General features: G+C 42.4%; 1 protein-coding gene across 1 annotated transcript in view; it reads right to left on the bottom strand.

Annotated features, from left to right (window-relative positions):
- Positions 1-17045, bottom strand: part of GUCY2C (guanylate cyclase 2C) — a 61809-nt gene that overhangs the window by 20633 nt on the left and 24131 nt on the right. The window contains exons 10-15 of the mRNA XM_073327304.2: positions 14297-14402; positions 12825-12887; positions 12157-12225; positions 11185-11289; positions 10061-10147; positions 4812-4944 (exon numbers count right to left, since the gene is read on the bottom strand). Coding sequence (XP_073183405.2) covers positions 4812-4944; positions 10061-10147; positions 11185-11289; positions 12157-12225; positions 12825-12887; positions 14297-14402 — 563 coding nt within the window. The remainder of the gene's footprint in view (positions 1-4811; positions 4945-10060; positions 10148-11184; positions 11290-12156; positions 12226-12824; positions 12888-14296; positions 14403-17045) is intronic.

The following is a 17045-nucleotide window of genomic DNA, read 5'->3' as shown; positions in this document are numbered from 1 at the left end:
ATGGTCATAAGGTCCTTGCTGGCCTTAAATTCCATGAACCTATGAAAATAATCCCCAAATGTTTTTGAGGCTGACAACATCATTGTGTCATAACATCTGTGGCTGTATAACAATATACATATGTATTTCTTGTACACCAGTCACCATGATATCTAGACATTGTGGTGTTATTCTGTTGTGGCAACCTACCATGACATGTTGATATTGTATCATAATGTAAAGCAAAATCATTCTATTAGCTGCAACACAGCAGTCAAAATGCAACCACCACCCTGTTGTGATGAAATAACTTTGTTTCAAGGGATGAATTCTAACACCCAGAAATTCTCAGTATGCTTGTAACAACATTTCCCCCTGAGCTACCAGAGAAAGAAGAGAAACCTGTTACTAATAAAAAAATAAGAACATAAGAACGACCATACTAGGTCAGACCAAAGGTCCATCTAGCCCAGTATCCTGTCTTCCAACAGTGGCCAATGACAGATGCCCCAGAGGGAATGAACAGAACAGGTAATCACCAAGTGATCCATCCCCTGTCGCCCATTCCCAGCTTCTGGCAAACAGAGACTAGGGACACCATCCTTGCCTATCCTAGCTAATAGCCATTGACGGACCTATCCTCCATGAATTTATCTAGTTCTTTTTTAAACCCTTTTATAGTCTTGGCCTGCACAATATCCTCTTGCATGGAGTTCCACAGGTTGACTGTGTGTTGTGTGAAAAAATCCTTCCTTTTTTTGTTTTAAACCAGCTGCCTATTAATTTCATTTGGTGATCCCTAGTTCTTGTGTTATGAGGAGGAGTAAATAACACTTCCTTATTTACATTCTCCACACCAGTCATGATTTTATAGACCTCTATCATATCCCCTCTTAAGTCATCTCTTTTCCAAGCTGAAAAGTCCCAGTCTTATTAATCGCTCCTCATATGGAAGCTGTTCCATACCCCTAATCATTTTTGTTGCCAATAATTTCAATAAAATGAATATAAATATGAAATGTGACAATGAGAAAAACCTGAGCAGGAGGAATGTAACATTTACATTCAGTGCACTTTTCCTAGCCACGAATTTTCCATATTCCTACCTCTATTACTACAAATGTTTGTGTGGGAATCTAAGAACTTTCTCTTGCAATTCCAGCCCCAGGTTCTCTTCTGTCCACATATCACAGAGATGATACAATATGTGTTTATGACATTCCAGCTGGTAATCATACAAAATGATTCCAGAGTCACAATTTCAGGTTTATATCTTCACTCAAAAATCAAGTGGGAGGAGAAGATAGGTGGGGAGAAGAGAGGAATGGTTATTTATACAGAAATACCCCATGATGATTAGCAGAAATAGAAGAAAGGTGATGAAAAAATCAGTGAAAGCTATAATTTACTATAATATACTGGCACTCCATCTAAGGAATATAATATATTAAGAATCTCTTTAGAGAATTATATAAAAATGTAAAAATTATGTAAATTTATGTAAAATGACATGTTAATATTTGAATTACATCATAGTACATCACAAGATATTGTGATATTTCATGCAGACACTCCACTGTTTTGTGATCAATAATATCATGGTGTACCTAGCCTCTTTTCTGCCCTGTCACACAATCTCATTGCTATTGGTGTGTCAGAGTGACTGTCTCCTTTGAGAGGGAGCAGGGTCCAGTGCACTGTAACTGATCAGCTGCTTCCATATTGGGTTTCAGAGGGGGCAGTAAGGCTCTAGGGAAAGAGAGAAAGGGCAGGTGAGAGCTGCCTGAGAAAGAAAGGAGAGACCAAGAAACAGATAGGAGCAGCAAAGGAGAGTTGTTGGAGACAGAGAGCAGCAGAGGAGAGCTGGCAAGAGTTACTGGGAGAGTGCTACAGGAGACTTGGAGGGTGGGGGGAAAGATGGTGATACCGAGCTGGTACCGAGGGCTGTTGGGAAGACCTGAAGTTGAAGAAAGTTGTTAGTGAGCCCTGCCAAGTTGCAGGAGAGCTTGTGCAAAAGCTCCAGGGCAAAAAGGAAAAATCAACTTGGTCAGGGAAAGCTGAGAACAAAACAAAAGGGCTGATGCCAATTTTTAAAAAGGGCTCCAGAGGTGACCCTGACAACTACAGGCCAGTAAGCTTCACTTCAGAACTGGGCAAATCGGATGAAACTATCGTAAAGAACAAAATTTTTCAGACACATACATGAACATAATTTGTTGGGAAATAGTCAACATGTTTTTTGTAAAGGGAAATCATGCCTCACCAATCTACTAGAATTCTTTGAGCGGGTCAACAAGCGTGCGGACAAAGGAGATCCAGTGGATATAGTTTATTTAGATTTTCAGAAAGCCTTTGACAAGATCCCTCACCAAAGGCTCTTAAACAAAATAAGCAGTCATGGGATAAGAGGTAAGGTTAGGTAACTGGTTAAAAGATAGGAAACAAAGGGTAGGAATAAATGGTCAGTTTTCAGAATGGAGAGAGATAAACAGTGGTGTCCCCCAGGGATCTGTACTGGGCCCAGTCCTATTTAACATATTCACAAATGATCTGGAAAAAAGTAAACAGTAAGGTGGCAAAATCTGCAGATGATACAAAACTACTCAAGATAGTTAAGTCCTAGGCAGACTGCAAAGAGCAGCAAAAGGATCTCACAAAACTGGGTCACTGGGGAACAAAATGGCAGATGAAATTTAATGTTGATAAATGCAAAGTAATGCACATTGGAAAACATAAACCTAACTATACATATACAATGATGGGGTCTAAATTAGCTGTTACCACTCAAGAAAGAGATCTTGGAGTCATTGTGGATAGGTCTCTGAAATCATCCACTCAATGTGCAGCGGCAGTCAAAAAAGCGAACAGAATGTTGGGAATCATCAAGAAAGGGATAGATAATAAGGCAGAAAATATCTTATTGCCTCTGTATAAATCCATGGTACGCCCACACCTTGAATACTGGGTGCAGATGTGGTCGCCCCATCTCAAAAAGATATATTGGAATTGGAAAAGGTTCAGAAAAGGGCAACCAAAAATGATTTGGCGTATAGAACGGCTTCCGTATGAGGAGAGATTAATAAGACTGGGACTTTTCAGTTTGGAAAAGAGGCGACTAAGGGGGGATATGACAGAGGTCTATAAAATCATGAATGTTATAGAAAGAGTAAATAAGGAAGTGTTATTTACTCCTTCTTATAATACAAGAACAAGGGGCCACCAAAAGAAATTAATAGGTAGCAAGTTTAAAACAAACACGAGAAAGTATTTTTTCATGCAATGCACTGTCAACCTCTGGAACTCCTTGCCAGAGGGTGTTGTGAAGGCCAGTACTATAACAGGGTTAAAAAGGGAGCTAGATAGATTCATGGAAGATACGTCCATCAGTGGCTATTAGCCAGGGTTTGTTTTTTAAATGAACACTGTAGTTAATCTTTTAAATGTAAATATTTCAATGGCTATTAGTCAGGATGGGCAGGAATGGTGTCCCTAGCCTCTGTTTGCCAGAAGCTGGGATTGGGTGACAAGGCATGGATCACTTGATGATAACCTGTCTGTTCATTCCCTTTGGGGCACCTGCCATTGGACACTGTCAGAGGACAGGATACTGGGCTTGATGGACATTTGGTCTGACCCAGTATGGCCGTTCTTATGTTCTTATGCTGGAGTGTGGATCTCAGGAGCAGAGGTAGAACTCACAAACAAGGAGGCCTGGGGAACTGGAACATTGTGGGGAGCCCTCTTGTACCAGGCCTGAATGGAGGGCTGCAGGAAGCTGAGCCCAGAAACAAGAGGGTTGAACCTGGAGGGATGTTCCTTAAGCAGGATAGGACTTACAGGCAGGAAGGCCTGGGAAGTAGAACACTGCAGTGAGCTCTCTTGAGGAAGACCTGACTTGGGAAACTCTGGTACCAGAGTTGTGGTAGAAAAGCAACTCTGATAACTCTCCAGGATATGGCCTGGAGAGTGGGCCCTGGAACAAGGGCAAAGGAACTGTGAACAGAGTGGTGACTGACTCTTGGGTGGGCGACGTGGAAATGACATCACTGAAGAGCACATGAAAAACTGTTTCGTTTATACCTGCTGTACCTTTGGATTTGGAGAGAATGGTTTTATCAGGAGGGTTATGTAGATTACTGAATGTGTACACGAATACATTATGCCTATACGTGGGCTTTTGAATTGGACATTGAGAGAGACTGTGTTGTTTTTTTTATGGCTGGACCAGGGAACTAGTGCTGCAGTCTGCCACAGGGGGACACTTTAGCTGGGGCCGCCCTGCACATGCTGTAAGAGAGAGCCTTTTCCCTGCAGTCCCTGCCAACCTTCCTGTCTTTCCCTCTCACAAACTCCCTGTGCTTTTCAAATATCAGTTGAAAATATCTTTTTTCTCTCTCTTCTTTTTACCACTTGTTTCCTTTTTCCTTCTTCCATTACTGCTCTCTATGATTGTATTATTTAACTCAGTAAAATGTTTTCAGACACAGTTTGTATAAAAGATGCTATACAAAATAAAGTTGTATTGCATGTCATGCATTCATTTCTCTGTACTCAGTACATCTAATGCATAATAGATCACAGGATATCATGTAGCTTTCTAGAGAGTAAACATTAAAAAGTCTCCGTGGACTAAGAAAATCTAATTTTCCTCAACATTATAGTGAATATGTGTTAGACAAACCAGTAAGTGTACTTTTGCATAGAAACATACATATTGCTTTCACTTAAGCCTATTTTCCCACATGCTGTATTTTGGCCTAATAGTCCCACAATCTTATTCCAGGGCTGGGTAGAAGATGAGAAGAGTTGGGATTGTGACTATTTTTGCATACCTTTCCTTGCAGGAAGAATGGAATTGCAGCCAAAATCAGTGATCTTTACCACCATGCGACTGTCCACTACACAGTTTGTGGACTTGAGGCGGCCATGGACCTCAGTTTTGCTTGAGTGTAGGTAGGACATTCCCTGTGAGAAAAAGAGAGAGAGAGACTGTATGTGACTTGATTGTTACCAAAATTAGTAAGAATTTGAAGGTTCATCATAAAATATATTTAGGTACTTACATGGCCCTCATCAGCATAGTATGTGAGCATGTCACAATTATTAAAGAATTTTATCCTCACTACACCCTTATGAGGTAGGGAATTATTTTACCAAAGGGGATTTTCCAAGGTCAAATTAGATGTCTGTGGTGGAGCTCAGAAATGAAGCTAGGTCTCTAGAATTCCAGGCCAGTGCCTTAACCAGACTATCCTTCTTTCCAGCTCACACTGTGTGATACTGTGATGTGCTTCTTGACAGTGCTAGATCGCAACAACTGCTTTTATGGTGTTTTCAGTAAAGATTACAGATTTGTATGAGTATTTTACAACCCTAAAAAATGTGGCTGGGGAAATACTCCAGTTTTTTATTTAGTAAAGAATGAGCACCTTCACTAAATGAAAAATCCCCATTAACTGACAAAAGTATTAGGGTTGTAACCTTTCTGTAAGGCATCAATCTACAACTGGGACTCGTAATCAGCCACACTTGAGCAGGTTTGAGTCTCTGAAGCAGAGGGCAGCTGAAGGATCAATGCAGAGATTGCAGGATGACGTTCTGTGGCCTACGTAATGCAGGAGGCCCAGTTAGATGATCATAAAGGTCCTTTCTGATCTTACGATTTATAAATCTACATACACTAGTCAATACATAATACCTGCAGCCTGTGGGCTAATTTCAGAGGTGAATCTTCCAGTTCCCTCAGCATGCAGGTTATGCTAATTCAGATATTTTAGACTCCGGCTTCCTGAACTCTCTGTCTCTGACACACACGCTTGCAGACATGTAATCTGCACTCCTTTACTCATCACTTCTGAATTTGGCCCACTTAGTCTAGGGGAGTCAAGGATGGCATATCTGATATGTCAAGGAGCTGGAAGAGCGATGTAGTAGGAGCAACAACTGGTAGGTAGGTATAAGTTTAAGCAGGCGGTGTACAATTTACACCTATTTACAGTCTCCTATTAGTTGTTTTTCCTTCTACACTTCTCTCTTCCAGCCCTTTGATATGTAAAATGCAATCTGTATGCTGAGGAGGCTAGAAGGTCTATATGACTCCAGTTTGGAACCCCTCTGAATTTGGCCCCATAACTTTAAACACGCATATGCAAATGTCATCCTCAAGGATGACAGATGATAATCATGAATCTGGATTATACAAATTGAGTGATCATAATCATAAGGTGTGACATGCCGCTCTTTCACAAGAGAGAACTGTGCTTTGCTTATAGTAGGGGAAGAGTCAAATAGTGTTGTGAAACAGCCGAGGTATATTTGAACCCCAACCCTAGGGGGATACAAGCATCCCTAAAAATGTGGTTGGAAATGGTTATGTTGTGTATACATATATCATGCTGGAACCTGTGGACACTATGTAATAATGTGTGTCCAAAGGAAACGCTTCTTAACACTGCTGCTACTCCCATGGAACCCTGCTGCCACCACCTAATTTAGAGAGCCTACAACAGCAGGCCCTTCTGCAAGCTTCAGGGCCCACTCTCTGCTGCTACATCTCGTGTGCACTCCTGCTGACACCAACCCAGGGAGCAAACCCACTAGAGCAGAAACTCCTCACCACTTTTGGCCTCCTACAAGATGATTCAATGATACTGTGGTCTACATGTGACAGAATTCTCTCATCTTCAAGTTGAGGAGCTGGTGTGTCTGAGAAGGCTTTCTCCTCCACTGCCATCCTTTTTACTGGGGAAGCGGGTTTGGAAGCAGAAAGCCTGGTAAGCACCCAGGTGAAAATTTCAAAATTGCCTAAGTGAGTCAGGATCACAAATCCCATTGACTTCCAGTGAGGTTTGTGCTCCTGTATCTCTTAAGGACAAATCAATGGGAGTTAGATGGCTTGGCACTTTTGAAAATCCCAGTAGGTGCCTCTCTGTATCTTTAGGCAACTAAATAACTTTTCAAATATAGCCCCAAGGCACTTTTGAAAATCTCATCCTTCAGTTTTAATTCTGACTAAGCCCTTTCAACAGGGCCATTTTTCTGGTACGGTACAAAACCATTGTATTCAGCTGTACAATTTCTTTCAACTTATTTAACAATGCCCTCTTGTTTAACAAGCAACAGCTTGCAACAGCAACGTGGGCCCTTGTGCCCATAAGGCTCAATTACTGTAATTCCTTTGTATCATGGCTGTTGTCAGGTCTTTTCTGTCACTTGCACCTAGTACAGAATACAGATATGCCAGTCCTGGGGTCCTGATATGTCTGCTGAAGAAGGTGCCAGTCCTTGGACATGTCAGCAGTCACTGGCTCAAAACTACCTCTGCTGCTGGAGCCTGCACTGTCTCCTCCACATTGCCAGGGGCTGCTACAGTGGCAGCAGCTGCTTCCTGCTGTCTTTCTGGCTGCAGCTAGCAGGAAATCAATGAAGATAGCACCAGCTGCCCTGCACAGTAACAATGAGCTGCTATAGGAATCAGCCCCTGCACCAGCTCTCAAGGTCAGCTGAGGAGCATGGGAAGCAGAAGGCAGAATTCATAGGTTGGGCAGCAGTCAGGGAGGCAGGAACTGGGGTGCAGGGGAACAAGAGGTGGTGATGGAGGGTGCACGGCTGCAAGAACTGGGTGTTGGATTATTGAACTGCAGGAAGTAGCAGTTGGGTCTGAGGGATGCAGGAGCTGGGTATTGAGGGAAATGGGAGCTGGAAGGCAGTGAAACAGGAGACGGATATAAGCAGAGAAGGAGTTGTTGGGATAAAAGTAGGGAATTGTGTGTGTGCATGAGGGTCAGGTAAGGTGATGACAGCAGAGTGGTGTATGGTAATCACTAGGCCACACCATAGGCCGCCATTACAATACCATTTCCAAATTGCAAATAACCTTATGTGTTTAGGAGGACTCCTCAGAGAACTTTTCTGAATCATCTTGACTGGTTCAAATAACATCAGGTGATATGCCACAGAAAGGGCCTCGTACCCCTTTTATTCTTGGCTCCATATCCATTTACAAATAGTACAGTGGCTAGCAGGTAGTCTGTGAAATCCTGGCCCCATTGAAGTCAACAAGAATTTTGCCAGAGACTTCATTGAAGCCAGTATTTGCCCTCTATCTCAGTGTATGATCTCATCAAATCTGATACTCTCATCAGGGCCAGGCTTGGTCAGTGCCTGGAAGGGAGTCCTATGAAGATTAACTGCAAAGGATTAAGAAAACTTGCTTGTAAGATTCCCGAAGAAAGGGAAGCATGTCCACAGTTGTTATTTAAAAGAGCTCTTAATGCTGAAGGTTAACTGAATGTGAAATAGTCATTAACAGGACCAACAAACTGTGACAATTTGGATTAAGGAGATTTTAATAAAGAGTGCGATTTTCATTATCACATTGAAACAGACATAGCAGAATCATTCATCACAGAGACCACATCTGAGCTGAGGCATGTAGGGAAATGGGAGGACTGGCCAGGAATGGTGGTAGGATTTTGATGGAGCAGTAAAAAAGGTAAGGGCATAGATTATCTAAATCTGTGTGTGAAATTCTTGGGCCCCCATTTCACTAAAAATAAAACAAATACATATTTAATTTAAAAAACTCTTGTTTTACTACCCATCTCAACTCTCCACCTTCCAAAAATGCAAATACAGTAAAAGCTTTGTTATCTGGCATGTTAGGGGAATGGGGGGTGCTGGTAAGTCAAAAATTCCAGTTAACTAAGAGGGAGGGAGTTTGGGTGCAGGAGGGGGTCCAGGGCTGGGGGTTGGGATGCGGGAGGGAGTGCAGGGCGCAGGCTCTGGGAGGGAGCTTGGGTGCAGGAGGGGGCTTGAGCATAGGTGCCAACTCTATGGGTGCTCCAGGGTTGAAACACCCATGGAGAAAAAATTAGCTGGTGTTTAGCACCCATCAGCAAAGCTCCATCCCTCCCCCCCACTCCTGCTGGCGGCCCCCACCAATCAACTCCTCCCCCGTCCTCCCAGCACCTCCTGAACGCTGCGGATCAGCTGTTCAGTGGCAGTGGTGTGCAGGAGGCACCAGGAGGGTGGGGGAGGAGCGGGGATGGGGCACGCTCGGGAGCTGGGGGTGGAAAGAGGCAGGATGGGGTGGAGTGGGGCATGAAGGGGTGGAAGTGGGGGCATGGCCAGGGGCACAGCGGGGGCGGGAAGAGGTGGGACAGGGGTGGGCCAATGAGAGCTGTGGAGCCAGTGGGCGGGGCGGGGGCAGCGCACAGAGCCGCCTTGCCGTTCCTCTGCCTAGGAGGAGCCGGGATGTGTCACTGCTTCCAGGGAGCCACACGGAGCCAGGTAGGGAGCCTGCTGGCCCCATACCAACCGGACTATAAACCGGACTTTCAATAAAAATCAGAAATGCCAGTTTATAGAGCTTTCCGGCTGGTAAAGTGCTGGATAACACAGCTTTTATGGTACGTAGTGAAGGTTACTTAAAATCAGCCTTGATTTCACTGCAGGATTAATTTCTTCCCATGCTAATTTGCCCTAACTTCCTGAAATGGTTACACCTAGTACTAGTAGTGAGTTTTACCATGAACATAAGATTGGCCATACTGGGTCAGACCCAAGGTCCATATAGCTCAATATCCTGTCTTTCGACAGGGGCCAATGCTAGGTGCCCCAGAGGGATTGAACAGAACAGGTAATCAAGTGACTCATCCCCTGTCGCCCATTCTCAGCTTCTGGCAAACAGAGGCTAGGGACACCATCCCTGCCCATCCTGGCTAATAGCCATTGAAAGATTTACATTTAAAAGATTAACTACAGTGTTCATTTAAAAAACAAACCCTATTCTGTTGTTTTTGATACAAGATGGTGCGAGTCTACCATTTTGAACAAACGCTGGAGTTTTCCTTTAAGCAGCTTGCCCAACCCCACACACCGTAAATCAGCAGAAGAGCTAGGAATAGAACCTAGGGCTCCAAGTGCCTAAATCCCTTCTCTAGCTGCTGGACCACACCTTTTCTCGTGGTACCCTAAAGCATATATTATGTTAGGCCCTGTCACCTATAGCTACCCACTATGTAAGTTTCATAGCATGTGGACAGGTTTATAAATGCTTCAGTGCGACCGATTCACTTACCTTGGCAATATCATACATGACAGAGATTTTAAACTCCCAGTCCATGAAGGTGCCATCTGGGTAGGAGATCTTATCATTTAAGACATCCTGGGAGGACAAGAAGGAGACAAAGGGGCTAACCTATAGCAAGGAAACAGCCAGGGAAGGCAAGGCGTCTCTGTGTAATGTTAACAAAGCTCTGAATCACGCAGCCTTTTGGCCAGTGACTAAAAAGGGGTTCCTCTCTGTTTTACTTAAGAAGTACATAAATTATGACAGACACTGGGTTACTTGGAGGCTAGGGAATGGAATATAAATTTTTCCTACACAGCAACTACAAAAAGGTGAGAACCTAACTTCTAGCCACTGTAACAAGGAGTCCAGTGGCACCTTAAAGACTAACAGATTTATTTGGACATAAGCTTTCATGGGTAAAAAACCCACTTCTTCAGATGCATGGAGTGAAAATTACAGATGCAGGCATTGTATGCTGACACATGAAGAGAAGGGAGTTACCTCACAAGTGGAGAGGAAGATGATGTTTGTCTGTATCTGTGCGAGTTTTTTGTTAAGGTTGACGGATTTCCACTCCATACGGCTAAGTATATAATGCCTGCATCTGTAATTTTCACTCCATGCATCTGAAGTGGGTTTTTTACCCATGAAAGCTTATGTCCAAATAAATCTGTTAGTCTTTAAGGTGCCACCGGACTCCTTGTTGTTTTTGTGGATACAGACTAACATGGCTACCCCTGATACTTTCTAGTCACTGTGGTTTCCGGAGGCAAAAAATGAGCCTCTATGAATATGTTTGCCTATATGAACACTGCAAAGCCTAGCAAGACATTCTGACTTGTCTGTCACTGCATCCTTTAATTATGAGAGTGATCTAAAGCCCACTGAAGTCAGTGAGAGTTTTTCCACTGACTCAGGAGCAATGTCAGTTTACACCTGCTGAGGATCAACTCCAAGCAGGAGAAGGGAGAGGAGCAGAAGAGAAGTCAGTGAGATTACTTCATAGAAGTACTGAAGTAATATTATTGACTTCACTTCTCCTCTCCCTTCTCCTGCTCTAGGACCCAGCCATCTGGCAGGTTAGCTTTTCCTTTTACAAACTGGTAAGAGGGGCTTGCACAGTTATTTACCCTCAATGATCCTCTCTCACAGTATTCAATCACCCCAAAGATCATCGTGTCCATCTTCACTGTGCCATAGAATTTTGTCAGGTTGTAATAGTCCATCTGGAAGAGCTAGAGCAAAAATAATGTATCCATTAAAAACATTGTGGGAGCCAAAATTAAGTCTGATGGTGTGAAGGGGCTCTCAATCCCAGACCCTGATATGATGTGTGGGTTCTCTGTGTGCAGGTGTGTGGAGAACCAAAGTGAGTGATCAGAGCCTTCTGATCTAGGAGATAAGGGTGGGGAGTGACTGTTGACTGTATTCCAAACTCCGCTGTCTCCATTATTGCCTCTGCAGTAGAACCTCACAGTTTCACACTCTGGACACGGATACCCATTATAAATGACTGAATGTTGCCAATTAGTTCGTAAATGAACAAATAATAGAAATATGAGGATCCTGCATGGTAGTATGTACTTTGTTCATTTACTTAGGCTATTGCAGTTTCATTAAAATTATTTATAATACTTTACAATGTATCTGTCCCTAATGTAAAAATGTACTTCATAATTTTTTAGAAAATATACTATTAAAGCCAAATTATGTAGGACATAACTCTGTGGAAGTTAATGGAGATGTATTTGTATACACCAGAGATGCATTTAGCCCTTAGTAATAGGAGATTTGACAACAACACTCCACTATTAAATGATTGGTATGAAGTGAGGAAAGAGAAAGCATCAGTTTTCCCACTGATTATAAAAATGTGGATTAACAAGGTTCTGTCAGGTTCATGAGAGATCTCAGTCATCTTCAACGTCCAAGGCTTACAGTCCAGAATCAGAACTGTGCATAAGACCCCCCCATAACACACACAGAGGGACCCTCAGGCTGCAGTAGCCTGTGGGATGGACACACACATGGATTTGGTGGAATGAGTTCACTAATTAGTTTCATTCACTCTGTAGTGTCTAGCTGCTACATGAAACAGTTACCTTGTTCAGTTCTATCTTTTGTTTCTCTGTGAAATTCCCATCATGTCTGAGATCTTTCAGGATCACCACCTGGAAAGAAAAAAACAAACTGGGAGGAAACCATAGCAGCAGAACAACAACAATCCGTGCTCCCCTAAACTACTTCTGGTATTTGAGTATATCCTTATCCACTAATAAGTAATGGAGTTATATTATTTTTTAAAAGATTTACCAAGTTGATAGTTCTGTTGCTCTGGAACAGACTCAGTGGCTGATCTTTCAAACCCTTCATTCACATGAGTGACCTTACTCAGGCAAAAAGTTCAACTGACATTCAGGGGACTTCACACATAAATAAGAGTCCTCCTTTGCCCATCTAGTCCACTAATTTACCTCATGCCACATCAAAACAGACCAGTGGTCTATTGTGTCCTGGATCCTGCCTTTTGCCATTCGGGACCAGGCCAGTGGTTCACTGAGTCCAACATTCTGCCTCTGGCAGTTGCTAATAAAAGGGGGCCTCAAAGGAAAATGAACGCCTCACCCCTTCCATTAACTTACCAGTTTTGCAAGGTTGGATGAGAATGGGGGTGGCATTGCTTCCTGTTCTCTAAAGAGAATCAACTGCCTTTCACAGAAGCCTCTCACTAAAGAAGGGAAGGGGAGCAGAGATGCTGTGGTCATTTTACCTTCTTGTCATATTTGGCTTGGCGCTGTCTCTGGATTGTGTCACGCCTCTTGTCTTCATCAATCTGGGGAACAAAGAAGACTCATTAGCCAGCAATTATAAAATACCCCACCCTGGCAGGCACCAGACTGCAGAGAGAAAAATAATGCCAAACTATGCCATTGTCTGCATGGGTGTCTTTCTTTTTAGAGCCCAACTAAATCCCAGAACATGCAATCACCATTCATGCGACTCCCATATGCCGTCAGGGTCTCTTCCTCTGATCAGTACTATTGGCCTGTGTTTTACAGACAAATCAAGGATCAACTCCTTCTTGAAAAGGGATGTCATTTGTGATATGAATGGTGTGGGAATCCAATGGAAGAGCCTGGAAAGAAATACCCTGCCTATTTCACAGTTGTGCAAAGAACTTGTACTTGCTGTATTAAGTGGGGAAGTTGTTAGGGGGCTTATTCCTTCACCCACTCACTTCCCTGGTCCTTCTCGCATGAACAGAGAGCAACAATACCCGAAGTCCGAAGGTGCAAACAATTCGATGTTTATTGGGGTGAACTTCCAGCAAGCTTAAATACAAGTTCCTTTTTTCCTTATTTTCGAATCCCAACTTACTTCCTGTTTGCCCCTAATTTATATAGTAATATTCTTAGCTATACCTTAACCAATCATTCTACTAAAATTTAACTAACCAATCCTAACATGGATTAGCTAACCAATTATATCCCACCACCTTAATTAGTTTACACCCAGCAAAATTAATTATACAGCAGACAGAAGCAATCACAGAACCAGACAGAGACCATGCCAATAAACAATAGCAAAGTGGGAACTATAATGACAAAACAATACAGAAGTGAGGATTTCACAACTACATCTGTAAAGACATAAGAGTTTCCCAGCTGTGTCTATTGATAAGTGAGTTCTTACCAGACAGAAAACTATCAACCTCAATTTCCTTTTACAGCTTCTAGGCACTTCCCTTTCTCTGGAGGTGATAGGCACTATAAGGACAGGATTAAATTCCTAACAGCCCAATAGCACCTTATTTCAATGTGACTAGTTTGGAATGTGAGGATGTGACCATTCACTTCCCAGCTTATGGCTGCCTCTGTCGCTTAGCCAAAGGCCTTAGCCTAAGAACAGGGCCTCAGACTGTCACAGTAAGAGAAGGCCCTTACACTGGCAGACAGTGATTTTGATTCTTTCTTTTATACCTCTAACTAGCCAAGTGATAGGAATACACCTAAATTCTTAGAGTATAGGCCTTTACAGACAGGCCTGAATATCTATATCCTAACAGAAGTTACTGGGGATTAATCTCATTCCTCTTCTGCATAGTGCATAGAAGGTGAAAAGACAGTGAACCAGTTTTAACAGATACTTCTACCACTGTCAGAGCCCAAGCAGTAGTCTTGATAGTGCAGAGACTCTGAACCCCCCAACCCTCCCTCCATGGGGATATCTTGTCTCTCCTACCTTCAGACTGACGTGGCTTGTCTCATTGGTCTCCAGAGGCAGGATCTTGTCAGGTGGTATGTGAGACCATTTCTTCTGCCGAAGTGCAATATCTCTCCTGTATTTCCTGTGAAATAAGCGAACCTGTTTAAGATCATCCTATCAAACAACTGGAATCCATACTGCTGAGTGCAGTGGGGAATCTTGGAGTACTAGAGAGAATTCTGCGCACCAGCTCCTGTACTCTCTTCTTCATGCATTCCTGGAGAGCTTGCTCCTACAGATCCCAGCTTTGAGGCCTGGAAGGGAGAAATACTCTCTCCATCACATACTCCTTTTTCCCCTGACCCTAGGGAAATCTGGGCTCTCTGAGGTTTCAGCACTATAGATTTGAAGGGGTCAATGCAGAAGACGAATTGCTGGAAGGTTGCTGCCGAATTCTTCACATTCACACACAGGGGACACAATGCAACTTACTGCAGAATGAATCTGTGATAGTTTATACTGTTTACTTTTCTATGCTATTGAACATGCTCTGAGGGCAATCCCAGAGGCAAACATGGATCAGATGAGCCCCTGGCAGCAAGGCTCTTGCAGAAATAAGTTGTACTATCCAGGAAAAGCAGGAAGCCAGTGAGGAGGCAGCAGAATGAAGTAAGGTGACTTCTTGTAGAAGGCCTTTGCCTCTGGCAGATTTCCTGATTATATCAGGGAATAATCCTTGGAATTGAGGCATGGAATCCCCTGTCTTTTCTGTAGGAATGTCCTCCCTCAACAGAAGAATAATAAGAAAACTGTGAAACAGGAAAACAATTCATTGGAATTTCTATTCTTCGATGCAGGTTACTCCTGTATAAAAAACATGGGCACCACAGATTGGTTAGTGGAATGCTGGCAAATCCTGGACAGTGATTGACTGCTGGAGAATGCTCTGGAACACTGAAGATCCTAGAATGCTGACTGACATAAATATTTTATGTTTCTAACATATTTTAACTATCATTGCTAAGGGGAAAGGGAGGAAGTGTCCATTTTTAGATGTAAATGTTTTTTCTGATTTTAGTCTGAAGTGTTTAGTTGCATTTGAACCATCATAATTTGCCAGTAGGAGCACCAGTTAAAGTGCTAGACAGTTAGGAGATCATGGGGCTCTAGTTATATGGGTCTCCCTGTATCTCTCCTGAATTCCCCACATGAAGCTCTAATAGCATTCAAGAACAGAGAGATATCATAAGGGAGAAATTTCAAGATGGTTAGGAAAACATTAAATTGTGGAAAATTCCCATTTCATAATCTTAACTAGAAAATTCTATAAACTATCAATAAATAAGCCAAATAATCCCAATAGAAAAGAAATCAATTTTACTTGTTAGTATCTAAGCACTTATTGGACTGGAATGACATTTCCAATGTCTAATACTGGTTTTGTGTTTTTTGAGGACTCTGGATTGATTTGTTTACTTGGAAGTCAGAACTACCCAGAAAAGTGTGGGATAGTTTAAGAACTCCACACACTGGGTGATATGTAAGGAATGATTTGAGCTCTTGTTCATTTTCTTGCCTAATGGATTCTTAGGAGTATTATTATCCTCTATCAAGAGATAAGATTTACTAGAGCAGGAAATCACTGCACAATTGAAACTCGGGTCAGAAGACCTCAGTTTAGGTAAGCTGCTTGTGGAGCTTGGCTATATTGATGGGAAGAGCAAAATTGGTAACAGTTGTAAACAGTTATTAATCAGGTCATTAACTGGCTGACAAAAGAGAATGACATTGTCAGGTCTCTCTTCTTCCTTGAGAATTATGAGGTGATCCACTGCATCATCTGAATTAGCTAGGACTGTGAAGTTTGGTAACATTTCTACATGCAAAGTGTAAATTTTTTGGAAAAAATAGCAAGAATTGATTCTGAGGAATCCCCAAGAATTTCTTACTGCATTGGAGGCTCTCGGAGACCACAGTGATGGGTGTGGCATAAAACTCTAAATAGAATTCAATGATTAATTATCTTTGCCATCAGTAGATTCATTGGAATAGATTCAGGAGGGGTAACAGCACCTTTGGCAGAAGTACAAAGTGTCTGGAAATAGCCTTTTGTCAAATTTCTGCTAGCTCTTCAACAAATAAACAAATACAGATTAACTTTGTCTGTCAGTCTGTTGACATGTTTGTCCTTAGGTTTGGGAACAATGAACTCTTCTGTTTCTTGGGTACAGCTGGGCATCCAAGTGTGGACTGACTACATCAACTTGGATTCTTACCTCATGGAGAGTGTTAACTAGCAAAGAGAACACATCAGGGCAACATGACAATGGTTAAAGTGTGTTACAAATCAGGTGTTCAAAGACAACAAGAAAATTGGATTCGTATGAAGTCCTTTGATCTGTGGGAAAGGAATCATCTGAGCTACTAAAGGTGGAAGGTCCAGGTAAAATATACATCTCTGAAACCGCTGAAAACGACGGTTCTGAGTCTTATGAATATGAGAGATATATAGATGCACTGGAAATGGGTTGAATTTTTTCTCTGAGAGGATCCTAGAGTGGGTTTCAGTTTCTATTTATCTGATTTTTTCCATCATGATAGAAGCTTTACCACAATCTAGTCAGAAAATTTTAGCCATAGAAAAAGTGAGTGAACTAGCTGCAATGAAGCAGGACAAGTCTGGGAAAATAGTAAGAGACAAAGTTGATCTAGACACTGTGGTGCCAAAACTTTCTGGTATTTTTATTTGTGCAATGACACAAGATTGAGTCATCCTTCCAGGATG

The sequence above is a fragment of the Lepidochelys kempii genome, chromosome 1 (assembly GCF_965140285.1).
Source record: "Lepidochelys kempii isolate rLepKem1 chromosome 1, rLepKem1.hap1, whole genome shotgun sequence".
NCBI lineage: Eukaryota > Metazoa > Chordata > Testudines > Cheloniidae > Lepidochelys > Lepidochelys kempii.
This window is presented reverse-complemented; position numbering and strand designations above follow the sequence as displayed.